The sequence below is a fragment of the Vanessa atalanta genome, chromosome 1 (genome assembly GCF_905147765.1).
Source record: "Vanessa atalanta chromosome 1, ilVanAtal1.2, whole genome shotgun sequence".
NCBI lineage: Eukaryota > Metazoa > Arthropoda > Insecta > Lepidoptera > Nymphalidae > Vanessa > Vanessa atalanta.
Window position 1 is genome coordinate 14,586,096 of NC_061871.1, and position 23,442 is coordinate 14,609,537.

General features: G+C 32.5%; 1 protein-coding gene across 7 annotated transcripts in view; it reads left to right on the forward strand.

The window, feature by feature from the left end:
• LOC125066662 (zwei Ig domain protein zig-8-like) overlaps positions 1 to 23,442 on the forward strand; it is a 380,046-nt gene that overhangs the window by 36,830 nt on the left and 319,774 nt on the right. For all 7 annotated transcript variants that reach the window (XM_047674872.1, XM_047674862.1, XM_047674881.1 and 4 more), the window contains exon 2: positions 18,622 to 18,769. In XM_047674872.1, the coding sequence (XP_047530828.1) occupies positions 18,706 to 18,769 (64 nt within the window). In that variant the 5' untranslated portion in view covers positions 18,622 to 18,705. The remainder of the gene's footprint in view (positions 1 to 18,621; positions 18,770 to 23,442) is intronic.

Below are 23,442 nucleotides of genomic sequence, written 5' to 3' on the forward strand. Positions count from 1 at the left end.
AATTCATTGCTTATTGGTTTTGCGAGTTTTATAATTTCCGTAGGAGAGGGCGCAGCGGAAATTTTAATCGTCGTTATTTTAGATCTGTAATGTGTAGAAAAATAGAAGCTTTTATTCGTTTCTTTTTTTATTTTCAAATACACTGGCTGACTTGCAATTACCTGGTCAATTATTAGTCCCCATTGCCCATAGACATTGGCTCGGTGAGAAATTTTAACCATCACTCACATCGCAAATGCGCCACCAAACTTGGGAACTACGATGTATGCCTTAATACCTGTATCACACTAGCTCACTGGTAGCAAATCTTTATTTATTTCTCAAGATGTTGATGTGATGTCACGATGTTAATTACAAGATTAGTGAACTAGAATATAATATTGGAAGTTGTCAAACCGAATTGCGAACTTTTTAATGAAATGTTACTCACCTTACGTTCAGTGTTTCCAAATGCAGAAACTTTTATTCAATCTAATTGAAGAAGATAACTAGTAGAGAATTCGAAGGCGAAGGCTAGTGCGCTGGTATTGCGAAGTTCTTTATCTCCCTTTTGAACTTTTCTAAGTTGTTCAACGCTCTGAAAGTGTTCCGCTACAAGTTGAATGCGCTTCCGTTGATTAATAGCTGCTTTTACACTCGCGATGCGTTCAACGTTCACGTTCCCGTCGACGATATCTTCTGCTACTTTTTTAACTTCGAACAATCGATCACTATATTGATACATTCTCTTTAAAAATGTTTAAGTTTTCTTGTTTATTGAGTATAGAAATTAGATCTTTGTATGCTGTGCTTTCGGCAATTCTGATACTATTAACAACACGCCCCGGTAACACACTCTTCGATTTATTAATAAAGAAGGTCATATGATAGATATTTATAATATATAGCTCTCAGGAATAATGTAGCTTTCTGACGTGAAAAATGTTTAGAGTTGGATTATAAATTCTTGAGATTACCTCCTACATAAAAACAAACACGTTTTAACTTTTTACAATATTGGTATAGATTTTTACGACATAGACAGCCAAAAAGGCTTGTACGAGAGCCGCTATTTTAGGACATGTGAGAGTCAGCTGAAGATTGCGGGTTCAAATCCTAACTTTTAATTTCTTGTCACACGTGTATCTATAGTGAAGCAGTGCGGTTGAATATGCATTACTGTCAAGAATTTGATAAGTTAAGCATAACATCTCTTTTTCTTGCTCTGATATGAACCTGTGACTATATGTCTCTTCGATGGTCCCTCTAGGCTTTTTCATAACAAGAATTTTAGCAACTTGGGTATATTACGGGTCTTAATAGTATTGTAACATAAAGACATTTGCAAAACGTATTTAAATATAATAGATGCATTTTTGTAGGCAATAAGTTCGTTATTGACCTATCTTTATGTTTGAAATATTCAATAATCCGAGTGGTACGGTTGACCGACATACATGTCAAGACACTGCCAAGTCCTTGCCTTCCGAGATCATATGAACGTCTTTATACTGCAAGATTGGAATTATTTTATGGCAGTACAGACATCTAGTCTCTATACCGTCGCGTAACGAATTAGTATTCCATATTCCATAAGTACTTAAGACTAATTATTTAAATACATTCGATACGATTAAATAATAAAACTTAGATAAATATTGTTTGTATTTAACACGTATGTGGAAATATTTAATTAATAATATTATTAATGTTTATATTATAAATAAATTATTGATTTAACATCAGAGAATTAGAGATTTATATAGCGCCACACTTTGACTACATAATATACGATGCGAAATAAATCGTCCAAATTACAATTTATTTCCGAAAACTGATTAAGATTACGACTCAGCCCCGTAATCACAAATAATATTACGAAGACTCACAGTGTATTGTGAACGTTCCATATCAATGAGATCGATCAACAGTCGAAATCAAAACATATTTTAATTAATTAGACTTTTGACGACCTCCGTGGTCGAGTGTACACCGGTTTTCATGGGTACGCCACTCCGAGGTCTGATTCCCGGCCGAGTCGATGTAGGAAAAGTTCATTAGTTTTCTATGTTGTCTTGGGTCTGGGTGTTTTTGTGGTACCGTCGTTACTTCTGATGTTGATGATGGTTTCCATAACACAAGTGCTTTAGCTACCTACATTGGGATGAGAGTAATGTATGTGATGTTGTCCAATATTTTAATTCGTCATTTCCAGGGATTGTATTAAATGTAAAGCTAGCATTTACTTTTTTCCATCAATTTAATTACAAAACTCTAATAATAGGAAAAATATATTTTTATACCTGAACATCAACAAATATCAACTTCACGCTTCACTATAAAAATCTCGTGTTGCGCTAATCTTTTGTTGAAATATAAAATTTATTATTAATAAGGCTTAATAATAAATAATTTTTCATCAACAGATATAAATTTATTAATTGGCTTAGCTAAAAATATCCCCTGTATTATTGACTTTGCGTCTCAATGAACTTAGCTCTTAATAATATTAGCATGATGTAGAAATAATCTGCTTCTAAAAATAATATACATTATATGTATGTTATTCTTAAAGAGTTATCTCTTACCCTTTTTCCGCACGTTTAGTGGGGGTCATGAGGGGCTCGCTGATGTTGAGAAAGTCTGGTGCGCCTCACTAAAAAACCAGCCGTATCCACTCCATCTCTTCAGAGGGGCATCACTTAATCGCTTGCATATATTACCGTGACGCCTCGATGTTTGACCCAACCTCGCGAGCCTCCCGGGGAACCGGCAAAACAGCCATCCTTTATTTTATGGTCTAATTTCGAATTTGTTGAAAATAAAGGATAATATTGGCCTTTATACGAAAAAACAGATTTCACTTTACTCACTATATGTATATAAAATATCTGCATTATATTTGTGTTTCATTAATTATGTTTTAAATTGATCAGTTTATTTAGCAGTGTTACTTTAACTTCGTATTGGAATTTATTTATCCACATTCTTGTTCTTAAATTGTGTCTAATTCATAAGCTAATCTCGATTGTAAAACGTTTATTTTAAACAGTAATGTTCATCTGATAATGAAATTTAATTATTATGTTGATAAAACTAAGCGGCATTAAAATTGTTTATAGTATTATTTTAATTTTAATAGAATTTCGAGAACATTATATTCCAATTGATGACGACCATTATTGCTAATACACAAGGTACAATTAAATCATTTTAACGCGTCCATTTAATTTATTGTATATTAACGTATTTCGTTAAAACCATAATGGACCTTAACTGATTGAACATAGATATAAGAACGAAAATTCGTCCATGAATGATTAATTTATCCAAAAATAATGAAAAAACAAAATGAACCGAGTACTTGAGTTAGGTAACTTTCTTTCTTTTATAAGTCTTAAAACGATGGGTTTCCTTTTCCAAGGATTAGTGGTACGTTTTTTATTTATAGTCGGCTCGTAAACGACGAAATGAGTCCCTTGATGGTATGTCTTCTGCGAAGATATTTGTTCTACGAAATATCACCTTTAAAACCTTATCGTATATCTTATTTTCATACTAAGCGACACAGGACATTGTTGTTTTAAAGTATTGTACGTTATCCGTGATATTCATACATTCAGGGTTGGGATTTTTAAAACGAAGTTTTTTTATGGCATTAGTTGGCGGACGAGAATATGGGTCACCTGATGGTAAGTGGTCACCACCGCCCATAGACAAAGGCGCTGTAAGAAATATTAACCATTCCTTACATCACCTATGCGCCACCAAACTTGGGAATTAAGATGTTATGTCCCTTGTGCCTGTGATACTGGACAACACTATTAGGACTATATATTATTTTAATTTGAGATATTTTTAGATAATTGTACTCCATAGCCTTTTGCGTATCTTTTATATAATTTGCATTTACTTTATTTCAATGTGTCTGCATTTTTTTAATGTCAATACAGTCTAAATGTAAGGAATTTTCAAATATTAGTCGGAGATCATGTCTTTGACTCGGAATACCAGTGTACCGGTACCAGTTACAATACCAGTTTTCTTCCTCGAAGGCCTATTATTATTCATCGTGGAATTCGGCCAGTCAACTCCATTATTTTGAATTATGATGTTTAAATAGTAGAATATGTTAGATCAAAAAGAATTATATAATGGGCATTTCCCAATTCAATATCAATTAAACAATGAAATGAACAAAGTAATTACAATATAAAATCAAGCTTCAATTTACTTATAAATATTCGCGAAAGACTTATAAAGACAAAAATGTTTGCTTCGAGGATTTTAATGAAGTCTGTCATATCTCGGAGGCACGGCCACTGGAAATGTCAGCTTAATTTAATCCTTAAAAATGAGCCCTTATAAGAAGGTTACTGAAAAATAATACGATTTATTAAAATACGAACTTCGCTCGCCGTCGACTGAATAGAAATAATTTTACAAAAGTTCAATTGTATTGTGTTTAAAGTAAATTATTTACTTCGGTCCCTAAGGAAAAGTAAATAGGGGGGGATTTTAAACATTCTATTGTGTTCGTAACCAAAACTCTAGGGTCTTTAATTATTGTAATGTGAGTGGTCGTTCGACGTGGTCGGTGGTCGTGGCAGACTAATTTTTATCAATCGTATGGAGTTTGGAATCTGTGAATCACAATTTGTTTTACTGATCGACAAATTAAGGAATTTATAAAATCGGTTGTAATTTTTATGTTAGTTACATCAGAACTCCGGTATTTATGGAATTAAATTTTTTCTTCTTTGTTTCCGTTTGATCACTCAAAAATTAAAAAAAATAATAAATGTTGTGGCATCGTTGCACGAATATATTACAAGTACGTAAGTATGTATCATAAGTGAGTTTAAAATTAATCAAACGTGTGTTGTACGTGTGTTCTAAACCGAATTCATAAAATTCTATTGAAGTCGTTCAACTGCTCAATCGAAAGCGATTGACTTTAAAACTTTTAGTTCTGAATTACAGGGATTCAATGTAAGTTCAGCTACTACTTATTGTTGAACAAATTTTTCTGTCTCTTTTCATTTCAAATCGACGAACAAACTGTTTGGACTCTCTGCTAACTGAAACTCACTTTTTATGACCTACCTAATGGTAAGTGGACCCCAACGCCCATAGGCAATGGCGCTATAAGAAATATAGACCATTCCTTACATCACCAATGGGCTACCCACCATGAGAACTAACTACTAACTCACTCACTCTTCAAACCGGAACACAACAATACTGAGTACCGCCAAATATGGCAACTTTTCCACTTAACTCACCCATTAAAAAGTTATAGTCCATTTTAGATCAAAATTCAAGGTGTATAACTACTGAAGTGTGTTTTTTGGCAGACCATGTATTCATCAAAAAGTGCATACACATACATTTATTTAAAATAAAATCAATAATATTATGGCAAAAGTCTAAAAAAAAATATGGCAAAGATGCATATACCATCTGGCAACAGTGCCAACTAAATTTTTACCGTATCCAAAATGTAAGTTGTATTTACAATATTAGGAAATAATCTTCAAGAGATTATTCATTTTATTACTTACGATTAATTAGGGACATACGTACACAGAAGAAACAAAAAAAAACTCAATAAAAGAATAATAAAAAAAACCATCTAGATATATTTTCGCTGAAATTATGATAATTCATAAAACACGACTTATAACTCTATTTTATATAGCCAAAAAGACCATCATTTCATTCGCGTAAGCACGAACGTTATCTGGTTGAGTATTGAGTCTTATAAGTAAGTAATAAGAACTATTTATGATAAGCTAACAAGCACATTAAAGTTTGAAAAGTTTCTTATAAATAATAATTATTTTTATTTGTGTCAACCCTATCACAAATCATGTTTAAGTTGCCATCTTATACTAGTCGGCATAGGCTGGTAACATTACCAATAATGTTATGAGACGCAATTCAAACACTATAGCATTTTTAATGTAATCGATCAATTCCTTAGCATAAAAATAACATTATTTCTGAAATTTACGTACCTGGATCCGAGGTTTATCTCCGAAAATGTTAAAATTTCTTGAGCACAGAGTTTTGATGATAAATGACTGACGAATTTCGAATTGAAAAAATTTATGGTGTGGAATTGTCTTATTCAAATTCGTTTTGCTAACTGATACCCTTTTTTTCTCAAAAATTGTTACAAAATTAAAAAGTAGGTATATTTAATGTGTAAAATGAAAGAAATAAAGGATTGCACTCTCCTGCAAAGCTACTAACCCTTGGTAAAGTTGCTATGTTTGACGGTACTGCTGTTTGGTGGTACAGTATCTAATAAGGTGGTTTTACCTACCCAGACGAGCGCAAACAAAACCCTACCACTAATTCATTAAACTACAAATATACATAATATATAAACTCTAATTGCGATGCTGTCTGAATAAAATGAAGGCACATACGTATAATATGATATAACGACGACAGTGACAGCAGGTCGCGGAGAAATAATAATACTCAAAAAAAACTAAAAATAGACTTAATCATTTCTCTTGTTAGTTTTACAACCCCCGAGTCTACCAAATTACCGTGACATATCCTAACTAATATTATTTAACTAATGGAAAGTGTGTTTGTTTGTGACGTATTCATATCTTAACTAGTCCACAGATGATCATAAAATTTCACATACACGTTACGAGGAACCGACAAAGACTTCGTCGTCGTAACGTCTGCCTTCTCACATGCGAGCGCAGCCACGGGGGGAAACTAATAAACTATAACGTGTAACATAATAATGAATTATTATAGATGAAGCGACATTTTCGGAAATATAATAATCTTCACGACCATTGCATTGCAGACCATTTATCGATATCATTGAAAAACATTGTAATTTAACACGACATCATTATATGCATTCCTTTATTTAATATATACATATATGGAGAACTTAATGAATGTATTGCAAAAGGCCTCATAATAGAAACATTTTATAAAGAACAACGGTTATGCAACAAAAGTACCTTTAGACATCAACATCAATTGTTTACCCAAATACTCAGGGACTAGGGATGCAGTAAAAAAATGTTAAAATACATAAATAACAGTTACTTTTTATAAAGAGCAAATATTGTATTTTTTTCCTCTCTCAAATTTATAATAAACATTATTTTGTTTAAAATTATACTCTTGTATAATCAGAAAATATAAGAATTTTCACCGGGCTCCGAGGTAATTTCTGTCCATGTGTTGGTATGCCTTATTTTACGGTTAGAGACAGCAGCATTTTTATTCTGGATACATAATATTAGAAAAAATGTTGCTTATTTAAGGGTACTAGTATACACGCCTTAAGAATCAAGTTTTGTTAGTTTGTTTATTTTTTACAGATACCTGTATAAACTACTGGATAGAATACTGGACAGACATACGCTACCCATTATGAGAATATATGGTAGCCCCAAAAAAACTCACATAACATTTAAAGTTTAGAAAAAACATGTAAAATTATAATTACAAATTTATACAAAAAAATTATCAACATCATTTTTTTAAAATAAATAAATTAAATGGGAAGTGTAAAATATATATTATATGACATATATATTAAAGACAACCGGCTCATAAATCCATAAATCTGAGGTAAAAAACATAAAAAAACTTCTGAAGTCGAAAGATTTCGTTTGATATTCTTAGTGATCAAATATTAATCTTTTTGAATTTAAGCGCTTTAACTAGACCAATATTGCCTTTAACTCTTTGTTTCAGAAGACTTGGATAGCAGGTTAAAAATAAATATATATTAATTATTATTGCTACATCGAATTTCACAATTAACTCAGACCTTACGATATTCAAGAATTCATTACGTAAATAGATTAGGGCAAAAAATTGATGATTTTCTAGAGATAATTACACCGCCGTGAAAGAAATTCCCAAACGAAATCGCGTGTATATTGAGTTATTTATTATATGTACATAAAGACAGTCGTAGCGAACATGTTGACTTAATATTATTGAAATATACTTAAAATACATTACATTCAATTATTCTTTATCCAAGTAAACTTATAGCACTTTTGAATCGTCATGCTACAATATGAAATGAAATGTAAAGCTACCGTCAAATGTAAATACAGGAACGGTTAAATATTTAATAGTCATCTATTCAACCGCATACGTTTGAATTCTCAATCAAAACAAATGCAAATAGACCGAGGAAACGGAACGGATGGTACCATCAACCACATTTTACTAGTAAAGGAAACCAACGTCTATCGACGTATCCTTAAGCTTACCACAACTCACATCAGACTGCTTTGCGGTCGCATTTCGTAATCAAGGATGCCATAAAACTATTCTTTTACGAAGTCCCTTGAGTTTACGAGGTACGGAATCAACAGGCATGCCGAGGGCGCGTTTATACGGCGGATCGAGATTTATGACGTATTTCTCCTGGTGCTGTACGTCTTGTTGTGGTTGAAAATAAATAAAATGACTTGACTGTTTGTATAATAATAATAAATATATTTATGATAATATAGTATGTCCTATAACTTTTGTTTTTAGGTTAATTCTACCGAGATCGTGTCACAAGTGTATAATCAATAATAAGTCCAATAACTTTAGTTTAAATTATTTGCCACAGAGTATTTATAGTCCTTACTAAAAAATGATAACGTAATTTTAAAAGGTCTTCCGTGGATAAAATAGTCGTTTTTACTTTAAGAAAAACGCGTGTTTTTTCGAAGACTGTGTAAGGTTCAAAATAAAACAACGTGATGCGTACAATAAGGTCGGATCACTTGCTTGGTTCATACTTGTTTTTTCAATTGATTCTATTGCTAATACACACATTAATATTATAATATTTATTTTTAAGATAAATTAGAAGCAAAATATCAGCAAAAATTAATTAATTTAATCATTTTCAAAAAAACCGAATGTATCAAAATTCGCACCCAAAACTTAGGCGGTACTAAAAAGCCGGCAGTAAAATCAGTGTTATGTTTTGTATTAACCGAGATTGATTCGGAACGGGAGCCGGGTAGAATATAAACTAACGCAATCATGGTATAATGCTGCTACAGCAATTTAGCGAAACAGCCCATTATACCGAAAACATTAACACTCGCTGTAATAACCGTGCTAAACGCTTAACATTCTTCGAATGACGAATGCGATGCTGTTCTGAATCCTCATTGAAATGTTTGAGAAGACGTGGAAAGTTTCCTAAGAACAATGCAAGACAAAATATATATGAATCTTATACAACTCTTATTTAATTTGTATATTTTTAAAATTTATATAAACATGTGCTAATTGGAATTTTATGTACAGATCCTCTGAAGATAGCGGGTTTTGAATACATCTTAATTTAATTGGCTTTATTTGGTTACTGTAATTCATATTTTTTAGTGTATCGCATAAAAATACCCAGTGTGCTCTCAAACCTAAGTGTGCCGTTGTGGAATAAGATCCAAAACTTATGGAATAGACCCTTAGCTCATCGGTGGGTTATTAATTATGGGCTGTTTATTTTAACTTTTAAAACGATGTGAAATTGGATATAGAACTAAATTTTAGTTTCTGGCCGCTTCCGGACAAAGATTTACATTCAGATTTATTATATTTGCATTTATGAAATAAAGCAAGCAAGGGCTTAATAGGAAGTTGGTTTATTATAAAATATCACAGTGAATGTTTGTTCATTTATTATATAAATCAACTTTTCGAATAAGTCAATATTCGAAAGTGCCAGAAAATCAAAGTACGTAAGCGATATTGTCATGTTACGTTCAATTGTCCGAAATCAAAAATCTGTGAATGAACAGAATCGGAATGGAATATTAACTCGATTCTTGCTCCGCATTCGCCCTCAGGGCATTTCTCTTTAATGACGGGAACATTTTGCACTATTTGATGTCTGTCAAGAGCCGACATATCGACAGGTCTTGATGGAAGCGTAGGGTTTCAGTGCGAGGTGCGTGCGTACACAATTGTAATTTCATTAGTAATTCTCTTATCAAAGTCAACGTGTTCTTGATACTATGATTATTGTGTGAGTGTTCCGATGTGTAATCATAGAAAATTGTTAAATGGAAATACTTTGATTAATTGCAATTTTTTTTTTATTATTGCATTTTTCTCGATCTTTTGAATATAAATATGCTACTCTTATATACTCTTACATATATATGTATATAATATTTGCGAAATTTAGATTCGATCAATCTGCGTCTTCTCACACGTGACATTGTCAAAATTTTACGTCCAATTAACGTAGAGACTCAAACATGCCAAAAAAAGGAAATATTATTTTATTACTATTAGACATTCGCAATACTTCATTTTCTTTCGAAACAGGAGTATTGAATAATAATATTTCTGTAAAATAAATTAAAAACCATTTCTGTTTTATCGGGAGCAACGTTCTCTGAATTTTCGTCCGACTTCTTTGAATTTTTTGCTGGGTGGTATTCGGTAGATTAAAATTGACTCACTCAATCGTGGATTTCGTACAAACCGAACGAAGGCATTTTTTAGTTAAGCGCTCCATAAATACCATCAACTTTTAGCGCCTGGACTACCGCAATACGCGCATAGTTACAGAAAATTGCCAATTCCCAAAGAGAGTTGTCCGATGGCAACGATCCCATGTAAATGGTATAATTATTAAATGATTAATAAGTTCAAAAATCAGCTAATATGTAACTTGAAACATATCCTCTAAGAAGGCACTGCGATCGATATCCTTCATCAGTAGGATATAAACGAAAAAATGGAAGTCAAGTTTGTACAAAGTGTTTTAACTCTTTCAAATTTATTGGAGACATCGAAGTGAATTCAAAGTATTAAGTTTACCAAAGCTGAACAGCATCAATGCGAAGGCAAAATCATTTCGAAAAGGGCAAAGTTTTGAAATTCGCGATAGGCGGGAGGAGCAACATTCTGGATCGACTTCCCACCTCCATTAGGAGCCGGAACAAACTTTTCGAACTGTTCAAACATTTTTGTGAGTGTATGTTGCCACTAACAGAGAACTTTGTGAGGATTTGAGGAATGAGTTAATGGAGCACGAATAGTCATTACGGTCTAGTCGGGCCAATCTCAATTCAGCAGATGTTGACCTTGGGAGAGCATGTAAGATACGTTTCATAAAGTTCACAATGAAAATATTAAACACAGATCATATATCAGAAAAGCTTGAAATGAATTTCCAATAGTTTTATATTACTCAATACAAAGGGTGTTTCAGTAATAAAGGCTAAACAAATAGTCATATAAAAATTTCACGTCATTCGATAGTTTAATTTTTTTTTCTGGTGTTAATTACATTTTACCAATATTGCATTTTTAAGTCTTTTCTCAGAATTCATGAGATCTCTCAGTGAATTGATGGTTCGATTTTATCTTAATTAAGACCTAATGAAACCTTTTACTAGAATTTCATTAATAAAGGATAGAACATTAAATACGTGGTGTATTTACCATTTACTTCAAATAATATACAGTTCAAATTAATTGAAACAGTTCCGTACAATCCCACTGCTGAATAAAGATAAGGATATGGAGCTCAATCGAGCGTGCTATTCAATATACTAGGGATCCAACATTCAACATATAAAGGATTATATAGAGGATAAAAAATAATAATTCAATTGAATACAATATACCTTACTAATAGTGCTGAGTTTCTAGCCGATTCTCCACGGTATAATCTACATTCAGAACCTGTGGTGGCTTTAAATTTAACTTAATCTCGTAATATGACATATACGATACAATATATGTATCCTATACGATAAGGTTTTCATTAAACCAAAAGTAGATACAATATTACATCAAAATAAAAACATTTCAAAATTATTCAGACAAAAGTTTTACTACTTACAGGTAGTCTCATTATTATATATATTGATTCAAAGATATCTTTAATGCATATTTCCCAGTGTTATTTTAGAAGCTGTATTGGCGCAAGATTTTGTATAAAATTGAGACAGCAAAATTACGTGCCATTGTAAATAATGAAATTATAATAGAGCGGCAAAATTCCCCTTAGAAATAAAAATTTGATCGTTGAATACCCTGTTTGAGGTATACTTTTCAGATATACAACCAATCTTAGACGTAACAGAAAAAATACAAATAAAATTCAAGTAATGCTATAAGCTCTCGTGAATCGTCATTTTGCAGGATATAATGTGATGTAAACCAAAATAATGTAAGTAAGTAATTACTGAATTTTTTGCCAATAATTGACGCCATTTATGGAAATTTACGAATACTAGCACCAGACATCATCTAAATATTCTTGTATCGAATATTAAACCTTATCTATGTTTTGGTTACATAGGATTTAAATTTATTCATAGGTAAAGTTAAAGTTAGTATAAACTATTATTGTATTGTTATTGCGGGTACGTTTGCATATCAATACCAGTTCAATCAATGCTAGGGGCTTTGTTGTTTTTGTTTTTATTAAGTCGATATTAGCATGGGACAGTAAATATTCATTTCACTAATTATTTATTACATAATTCATTTGTCAAGTTTTTCGTTTCTTTGTTTAAACGTATTACTTTAAGTAAAAGAGTAAAACGGACGAAAAAATGCCACCAAATTGATTCCACACTCTTTACCACGTTTTTCCTTGAACAACCTGATCTTAGGAATTCAAAATGAAATTTGCAAATGTACTTCTTTTTAGATGACCCATTTAATATGAAAGGTAAACTAAACCTCATCCCACTATGACTGATGGGGGCAGCGCAGTAATGTTGCGCGACAACGTTGCTGAAGCACATGGAAAAGCTGGTATTTTAATGAATAGTTTGCCTTTGACAAATTAGGACCATCAATTATTCCCTGTAATTTGATGGACTTAATCCACTTTTAAATCTGATTGATCTTTTTTTACGTATGAGTACAGAGACACGTACAGAACGTCAATTACTTAATTGAAAGGTCGTTTAAAAAAAAAACAAATCATACAAGACAAAACATTCTTTACAAAATCATGTAGAAGCGCAAAAGCGAGACGTGACTGTGCAATTTTTGTTGAATTCGATGTTTTCGTTCATTTAACTTTATATAAATGAGACCAAATTTATTTTGCGAAAAAGAGTAAGTACCGACTTTTTTTTGGTGGACTCGACATTCTGAACCAGTAGCAACCTTACGTATAATTATTGTAAAATCTGATGCCATGCAAAGATGCACATTGGATGGTCAACTTGAATAGAGTTTATTTAGATATATTTTGTTCTGCAATGGATTTTCAAGGTCATTGCTTCAAAATCAGAAAAACTTCACGAGTCATCATGTGCTCATAATTTATCTCGTCAGCGGTCTAGTAAAATAGTTATTAGGGCTGGGTGAAATGCCACAATTGTATCCACCGATCCACATTATAGCAAAGCTGTGGAGAAATCCACAAATGTGAAGAATATAGGCATTTACATGCCGTTACTGACTTTAGTTTACTTTATATTTAATTGAAATTTTTGAGAAATTATTTTGTAAATTGCTAATTATTTGATTTGATTTTTGCACTCGAAGTTAATTTAATAGATAATAGATTACAGCTCTAACGTTTAATTTTTGCATCTGCTGTACGGGTACGTATCGCGATGCAAAATATTCCTACCTAAAATATTAATTTGTCACGCTCAAGCTTGCGGTTATAAATTTTACGTGCCTCGTTTCAGGAATTCGTACAATTCCAATGTATTTAAATCTCAAATTTGATTTAATTTTAAACGAGTTCTAAATTCACGCTTTGAATTTTTTTACAGATATTTTTATAAGAAAAAGCTTTTTATTTACGTCGATTTGGATATGTCTCGTGTACCCACCGCCGACATACGTCATCAGATTTTAGTTCTATTTATTTAATGATGAACTATGAAAATTTTAGTAACCTTCGTCAAAGGTACATGCTGCATTTAGTCGTAACAATTACGATTTTATTTATGTAAAAATTTGGGCAATTATATTTAAGATGTGAGAGACTAATAATTTTTTTTATAATTAACTTTATATAAAACGCATGTAAATTGATATTTAATAACCGTTTAATATATAACACCGTTTCATTATAGAACACTACTGTCACTATTAAGCTCAAGATAATGATGATCTTTGTCTTAATTTTAAGCGTCTGAGAAGATCAAGAATCAAGTAATGGCAAATGTTTCGTCTTATTGTATTCGAAATAGGGATAAGTTTGTTATTCATATTTATCGCTTCGCGTTTCGGTTACAAAAACATTCTACTTCAATTCATCAGGGAGCTATAATTTGAGTTCTCGTACATTCGAATGCATTCACCGTTCTCTTGGCTGCAATCTGAAAACCTAGTTTGACTTGTTAGGAACTAATTTAATTCCCTCGTTCTTTGTTCTAAGCTTCATTTCGGTTCGCGGCGCAGTTGAATCAACTTTTTAATTTTCTTTCAATTCACTCCCATCACCGGAATGGTCTGCCGTCCGTCGTACTTATCTACCACACGAGGCTTTGATTAAACAAATTCGTTGTACGAGAATAAAGTTTTTAATCTTTCGTTCGTACACAATGGATATGCAGCGGGAATGGGAGCGTGTAACTACTTCAGCTGTTGTTGTTCGGTCGTCAACCCGGCCGGCGCTCTTGCTCGCTTATCGGTGCTGTTAAGCAGATTTTAGTTTTGCTTTCAAACGCATCCCGCTGCGTCGTATCGTGTCACTCTTTGCTGTGACAGCATAAGAATAAACCTAAATTATCCGCTGGTTTGTGGCGCATGTTGCGCTGTTAGAAGTGGTGGAGCAGTAGAGGACGATTAGAAAAATAAAATGGGAATTCACTCAGTGTTATTTCCCCCAACTTTTTGATTACAAGAGAACATTCACGAACAATTCAGTATTTAGTTTATTATATCTCTTCAGAAATTCAATGAATTCAGACGCTATAAACATATCGGTAATTATTATAAAGTAAAACTTCATCGATGTAATTTATTTATATATATTTATTATTATTTATTGTTTGCATTGAATAGGTAGACGGAAAAATTTGGTCACCTATGAGGTCACTGACCTTGAGAGATAAGATGCTTTGTCTCTGTCACGCTGCCTATATTTACACTAGCTCAGTCACACACACAATTCAATTTATTATTTAAATAATGATCACAATAATTCGTATAAACGTTCACATTCAGCCAGTCACATTGTTTACGACCCAAAATTATTTTTGGTTTGGCTACGCCTGACATGCTGCTCACTTTACCGATTTTCCGTTAAATAGCAGATACCTATAACACATTGATACCGCTAGATTTGTATGTGTTGAACATTCTTACAGTATCGTGTCTTATGGCATATCGACTAGTTGCTCGTCCCGAATATTCACAGGTGAAAAAATATATTCAATCCAATCTCAATCAATCTCTCAAACGCTTTCATCAAAATCAGTCTAGCCTTTTAGAAGTTGTTCAGTGACACACACATGCACAGACGAACAATAACGACTGGCGCAGTTAATACCGAATCAATTTGTTAAAATGCAAATCCAAACATTCAAATTGCATTAAATTTTAGATATATTTTGTTACAATTGCTTTTAATTAACTAAATGATATTAGGTAAGTTTATGAAACAGTTTATTAATATATTAAACATGTATTTAATCGTTACTGACTATTATATTAAAACATATGTGTATTATATTACATAATTTAATTTTAAGTGGGATTGTTTGTATTTCAAATAACTTTTAGCTTTGAAACTAGAATATACTTATTTATGAGATTTGTTTTATTATTATTATTTGATACATTAGTGATTAAGTATTAAGTATTGGTAGCTGTACAAGCAGCTACCAATACTTATAAAATAACACGTCCCGACTGACTGACTGATTTATTCATCATCTATTAAAGTTAGGGCCATGAAATTTGGTAATAGGGTTTGTTGAGAAGACACCCACTGAGGAAGGAATTTTGGAAATTCTATCCCTAAGAAGTTAGGACGATGAAACTTAATTTTTGGGCTACTGATTAAAAATAAGTAGATACGTATTTAAGCTTTTCTGGATATTCTACCCCTAAGGAAAAACACACCAATGTCTACAACAAAAAAAAACTAAGAGTAACTAACTCTAACTATTTTAAATTCAACTTCCATGCGAGCAGATTTACGGGCAACAGCTAGTATACTTATATATACACACACATATACACAGCCTGTGTATCATACACTACTGGTCGAAGAAGTCCATTGCTCTTGAGGATTAGGCTTGGAACTTTTTACACCACGTTGTTCCATTGCAATCGCAATCGTCGCTTAATTTTTGTTTTCTAATCACTAGACTATCTCGTCCTAGTGATATATGTTTTCAGATAGTCTTAATGTTCATATTGCTCCTCCATTCATGCAGTAAGCTTTGTTTAACATTGACATTGGGATCGAACCTACGACGGTCACATTGCATGACGTTTCGAATATCGTGCAGCTATAGAAATAGAAAATCATTAAAATTTTACATTCCGTTAAAAAATAAAAAGACAATCATATGAGTTGCGTACGTTTATTTAATTTAATGATTTCATGATGAAACTATTTTTTGTCAAAGCATTTAGAAATAAACGAATAGGAATTTATCGTTGATTTTTCAGTTTTGAACAACATTGGGGCCGCCTTGTGGTGATTGGTTGTCCCCGGGCAAACAATTATTCATGACAATAGGCATTTGTCGTATATTATATTGCCAGTGCGCTGCCAGCTTTGGACCCAAATTATTATCCGCGTTGTTTAATTACAATGGATCAATGACTTTTTGAACCGATACAACATTAAAGCTTTGTTGGTTGCGGTTGTATTTATAGACTGCGTAAGATATTGTAGAAAAATTGTAACTGAGGTTTTCGCCGGTTATTCTCGGTTGAATGTACATTCCGATCAGTTGCTAACTTTACATTTCCTTCACGTCTCTAATATGAATTAACAGAAGAGCTTGTAAGTGCATATTTGAATAAACAATATTGTAATGTTCATTAAAAATATATTTTTTCAATTAATTTTTCACAAGTACTCTTGAATTTATAATAGTTACCAGTACGCAACGAGTAGTTAGTTACCCTTATGAAAAATAATACTAATTTATAAATTTGCTTTCATTAGAACTAATTTGCTTTCTACACGAGATCCAGCAATTATTTATTTCTGTGAGTTCTATATTTGTTACAAGATTATTTTTAATAATTAATTAAAGTTAGTTTGTTTCGTTTTTTTTTTTTTTTTTATAAATTATATTTAAAAATAAATGACTTCAAATTATTTTTTGAAAAGTACAGAATAAGTACAGTTGATTCAGTGAACTAACAAGAGTATAATAAATAAGGAAATAAGTTTCCATAATGAGGCAAAAAACAAACAAACAAAACGATCGAAAACCAATGTCTGATGTTTTGCGTCATGAATCGTACAATTCGAAATGTACGATTCGTTTTGTTTTATACGAGGCGTAAGTCATAATCGACCCCATCCAAATATATTTCCAAACTATCTTAATCATATATATATATGTATATGAGTTGTTAGAACGACTTTTACGTCACGTTACACATAACTCAGATACTATTGGATTTGCCATATCGATTAAATATACATATACCAAGCACAAGTCGAGTACGATGTACTGTAAGGTTAAATTTGATACATTGTAACGGGCGGACCATTTTAAATGTTAAAACTTTAAAGACTCAATTCCATGCGAGGTTTGTTGGAAAAGCAATCAAGTCCAACAGTTTTATCTCTTTGTTGTGTAAAAGAAGGCAATGAGGTATTTTGTGTTGTTCAGTTTTTGATGGCAATTTAAATAAAATAGCCGTGACGTTTTATCTTTGAACTAAATTAAATATAACTCGCTCTAGCGAATAAAGCACATTGCACTGAGGAAATCTGATAAAATTTGCTATTCGTATTAAGGTCGGTATGTACAACCCCTTATAATCTTAATAACACAAAGGTAGTTCCACTGGACGTTCCCGCACGATTGAGACGGTAACTCCTCATCCTAAATTTGATAGTTCAGGTCCTTTATGGGCAATCGCTTATAGCGGTCGTGCAGGTAGTTTCAAACTTGTTATATGAATTTTCAAGGGGACGAGCCGAAAGGGGGGCTCGGAGTCAGTTTGAGCCGGCCCGCTCGGGAATTTCATTAGTGAGTTAACTCCGAATCACTAGTGAACCCCGCCTAATTAGTTTTGCTACGTTCGCCGTTATTTATTTGAACGCCGTATTTATGTTCGATCATCGGCATCGGCGATGTGAAAAATTGTTTTCATTTAAAACTCGCTACACTAATGGCCTGTTTAAGCGCAATTTGCATTGTAATGGAATTTTCCATTTTAATTCTGGAGGAATAAATTAGACGAGTAAAGATTATTCTACTCTGTGTTCTCGTTTTTAATTAAATAAATAGCTCGTCGGTGAAGACCATATAAGTCAATATCTATCGGTAACAGCCGAAAAAGTTTCAATTTATACAAATCAAAATATACTTCGGTCGAAATGTACATATTCCGAATGAATTGTTACTATGGTTAAAAATAAATGATTTCGTATTCGTACTATATATGTGATGTTAAGCTAACAAAACTAACTAAGAACTGTTTGTCCCTCAGGTGCATTTAACAACGACGTCGGTGTGTGCATGTGCGCGAGTGCGAGTGGCATGCGGGGCGGGCTCGCGCGCCGTTAGCGCGAGCATGCTGCGCGTGCGCGCCGCCGCGGCGCACTTTGTGCTCCTCTGCTTGACATACGTGTCACCTGGTTAGTCTTCTTAGTCTTATCAATGAGAACATATTAATTATGTCTTTTACTAAGCTACTACTACTATTAATTTTAATCCTAACTGCAATGGCAGCATAGTATATTATTAAGTTTTTGACTTCACCTTCTTTTGATGATTCCATATAAATATCTGTGTGAATTGTATTTATATTCGATTAGCTATAATCGATTAAAGAATCTGGTAAATAAAACGAACAATTGTCGCTCGGATAGACAAAAATCGGTACATCTTGATAGTCTTCCCGTCAAAGGACGATCCTTATTGAAATTGAAAAGCGTTTCCCGGAGCACGGGAAAGGTTCGCTCGTATGAATAACTGAACTCGATAAAATTTTCGTAATCGTAAAAAGTTGGGCGCGCCGAGCCGATGGCTCCGGTATGGATTTTGCTTTTGAATTGATTTTTATTTAGGTTTAGTTTTTTTTTTATTATCAAATATAAAATATCACCGAATCGGGGATAGCAGGATGTCCGATTTATTTGAACATTTATCAGATGTATAAAACATTTCGCATTGGATCACGTTGTACTACGACTTTGTATAACAGAAACGCATACAAACTACAAAACAGTCGCTTTAAATATTGAAATAGGAATATAATTTTGCTGTCTAAAAGTAGTTTGTGTTAAGTTATAAGTTAACATATTGAATTCATTTGGATATCAAAATACAAAGTACAAGGAATAACATTTATTTGGAAATCATTCAAGAAATGAGATTAAAAATTTGTATTTTTTATGCAAGCATTGTTCGCATATCGGAATTCGGGTTCTGGCCTATAAAAACAGGACGCCTTTTAGCGGAGCTGCCCACCAAAAAACGTTTTAAATCCATTCACCCGAAACCTGCAGTTGGTACCTAAAATAAATTTTAGATTCTGGTCGGATTGAGAAATTCTAAGCATGAAATAATAGTTTTGCCCGAACTAATCGCGTGAACAAAGAACATTAAAATGAAGAAATTAACGAATATTTCTGGAAGGTTTTTTCAAAACATTCAGAAGATACAGTATTCTTAAAACAGTATTGAGAGAATATCTCATAAGCCCTGTAAATGCATGACATTAAATTTTCGTCTCGTTCGTTTTCCAGATTGGAGGATATTTTCAATTATAGAATTACATTTTGAATTATACAGATACTACGCTATTCGAATTATATCGTATTATGTTCTGTACAATTTTCAATTTCAGCTAAATAAGATAATAAAATCGTTTAACTTCAATTATATAAGAGCAAATAATATAATCTTGAGTACAGTTTTTAAGTAGAATGTACCGATGAAGAATTAGTGTGTAAAAAGTATCTACGGTGCGAGTTAGTGACGTCACCATCGTTGGGAATTTGGTCGTTCAGTATCAAAACAAAATCCGGAAAACTATAAAAACTTGAACGGTGACGCAAAATTACGTCTATGAGTGTTGAAAAAAGGCGTTAAGAAAGTTAATAATGCGAAGGGAGGCTTTGAGTATTTAGGTGACAAACGTTAAAAGCTGATGGTGATTAAGAATGGAATTACAAAGTAGAGCCAAGCGTTTCAGGAAGACGGAAGAAGTAATTATTTTATTGGAGGAAAAGCTGCTACGTGTAAATATATAGGTTAGCGTCTCAATTAGAAGTTAGATTAAAATAAATGAATAAAATTTGATTTAAATTCAAAAAAAAAAAATTTACATTTGTGTCAAGTTTTAAATATCATTGTATATCTGCTTGTTCCGCCAGTTGATGTTTAAAAAACAATATCAATTAAAAACAAATTAATTAAAAAAGCAATCTCACGATTTTAGCTCCGAAAAACATGAAATAACCGAAAGAAATTTACATAATTATATATCGACAATAACAAGACGCTCTTTTGTGTCTGATCTGATCATTGTTTACAGAGATGAAAATATTGTTTTTTGATTAAAAGCCAATAGAAATTAGGTAAACTTCGCGTCGGTCTTCAAATACTTCGAAATTATGCAACAAAATTGAAATTTTGTTCGTCCGACGGTTATTACGAATTTGAGTTCGGTTTTATCAAACAATACACCAAGAGATACACCCTGATTGTTCAGTTATAAATTAGAAAAGTTAAGAGATATTTGTTATGATAAAGTTGGATTACGGAAGCAGTAATCATTTCTGTGAAATATAATGATCATTATATTATAACGGTGGTAGCTTTACATGAAATTAAACCTCGTGAAAAACGATTTCAAAGTGCTTGTAAGATCGTACTTCAAGTCTATTTTGATTTTGGGTGTGAACTATGTCTATAGATAGAAGTGTGTGTTAAATATACAGGACGTTGCAGTCGTTTCTTTTAAAAATATATTACGAGTATTATGTTTAAATAGTATCGCAATGCTCGAGAAATATAAAGATTAGTCCGAGATCTGTAAAGATTTTACGGATGCTACCCAACTGATATAAGTGTTACGGGAACTATTTTAGTTTATATTTATTATTATGACCATTATAACATACCAGAAGATATAAAAAATATGTTTAAATCGGTGATTGAGAAATATTGTCCATATGACTCAGGACCAAAATTTTATGACTTTGTGACCGATATCCAAGAATATTGAACGTACCATTCTCATAGTGTGATAATTGACACGATCTGAGAGGATCACATGCGAGTCCCGTGGCTTCTGCTTAAGTACCACGAATTTGCTAATTCTGGGTTGTTTGTTAATCATAATTTATTGATAGAAAGACACAATGGTTTCTATAGGTCTTACGATCAACAGCCTACCCGCTAATCAACGTAGCAGTTCCTGTTTTTTTAAGTTTGTTTTTGCTAAGCATTTATCTTAAATAATCTGTTGTTTATATGTTTATATATATATATAAACAAAAGTATCTTTCTCCTCAGTGTTAATTAAGTCATATATTTAACTTGTTCTTTAGTTGTACATGTTCATAACTTCACTTTTGCTATTAATCCAACATCGATGTGAATTTACTTATTTTCTTATTTAAATAGTATGGCCTATATGTGTGTGTATTTAATCTGTAGCTCAAAATTAAACTTTGTTTTAGTTGATTGGAGACGTAAACTAAATAAACATCATTTGATATGCGTAAGAAATATTCACAAAGGATCACATGTTTAGGTGTTCTGAATGTTCAAGTCAAGATTAAAAGCGTTTATCTCTGAGATCAAAGCAGACTTCTGAGGTCCCTTTCATCCGTCCGCTGAGTTCTACTAAATCCCATCTCTACCCCCATCTGTGGCCTGAATTTGCAATAGGATGACGTCTTAGTTAAACACATTGTACTACTAAAAATAATACGAGAATGTATATCGTCGTGGAATTAAATACAAAAATAGTGAAAAAGCAAAATGTTACTTCAATCGTAGTTCGTGAAAGTCTTTTGTTATCTGTGCATTAGTAAATTACGACGACCGATGGAAAAAATACCGAAGTATTAAAAAAATGTATTTGATTACTTAAAGTGAGATTTCTTCTGGTTCGTATTGAGCATTACTCATGAGTGAATTCCTCGTCGTCTATTTCCTGGGTCGTTACCTGCAGCTTGTTGAGAAATCTTCGAGAGACTAGATGAGTTAATATCATTACCTATCATATTGTAGTTCCATTTATCCGAGAATTGAAACCTTTTTATCTTTATCTCAGACTGTAATTGATTACCATTGTGAGTTTTATTTTGTATCCATCAGTTTGTAATATGTCTTTTTCTTTTAGGTAATAAATCAGATGTATCGATGGCGCCTTTGGTCGTAGATGATGATTTAGATTTAAGTTATTTTTTATATCTCGCATTTTTTTATATCCACGCAGCATCAAGTAAATTTTTTTGACAAATTTTGACGTCACAAATTTTAATTGAACATTGAACTTGTAACATGTTGGTACGAGTAGCTATAGGTGTTCTGATATTGAATATTTTTGTATTGAAGACTAATTTTTCATCTACCCAATCTATATATCTATTTTATTATTTTGACGACCTCCGTAGTCGAGTAGTGTGTACACCGGTTTTCATGGGCACGCCACTCCGACGTCCCGGGTTCGATTCCCGGCCGAGTCGATGTAGAAAAAGTTCATTAGTTTTCTATGTTGTCTTGGGTCTGGGTGTATGTGGTACCGTCGTTACTTCTGATTTTCAAAAACACAAGTGCTTTAGCTACTTACATTGGGATCAGAGTAATGTATGTGATGTTGTCCAATATTTATTTATTTATTTTATTTATATATCCTATCCGTTTATTTTAGAGACTTAATTATATTGTATCACCAATAGCTGATTTAATGGAGGATTATTCTATGAAATAAATCTAAGTTATTTTCATGTTAACGCTATTGTTGGAGAAACGAGTTACGGTTGCGACCGCGATTATGCTTATTGCGTTTAATATCGTATTTCAAAGGATTCTTATCGTATTATGTGGTATTATTGTGTGAACATTATTTGTGATGAATTGGTTGAGTCGATAGGGTATATGTTAGGTATAGGTCACGGGTTTACAGGAGTTTGCAGGGAGTTTCATCTGCCTAACTTGTAAAATATCTTTAATTTGTAAAAAGTACTGTCACAAGCTTATAAGCTTAAATCATTCTCGTTGAAAAGGCATCCTCGTTGGTAAGGAATTATGCCAAAGCATTGATAGACCAGATTGACGTGTGAGAATACAT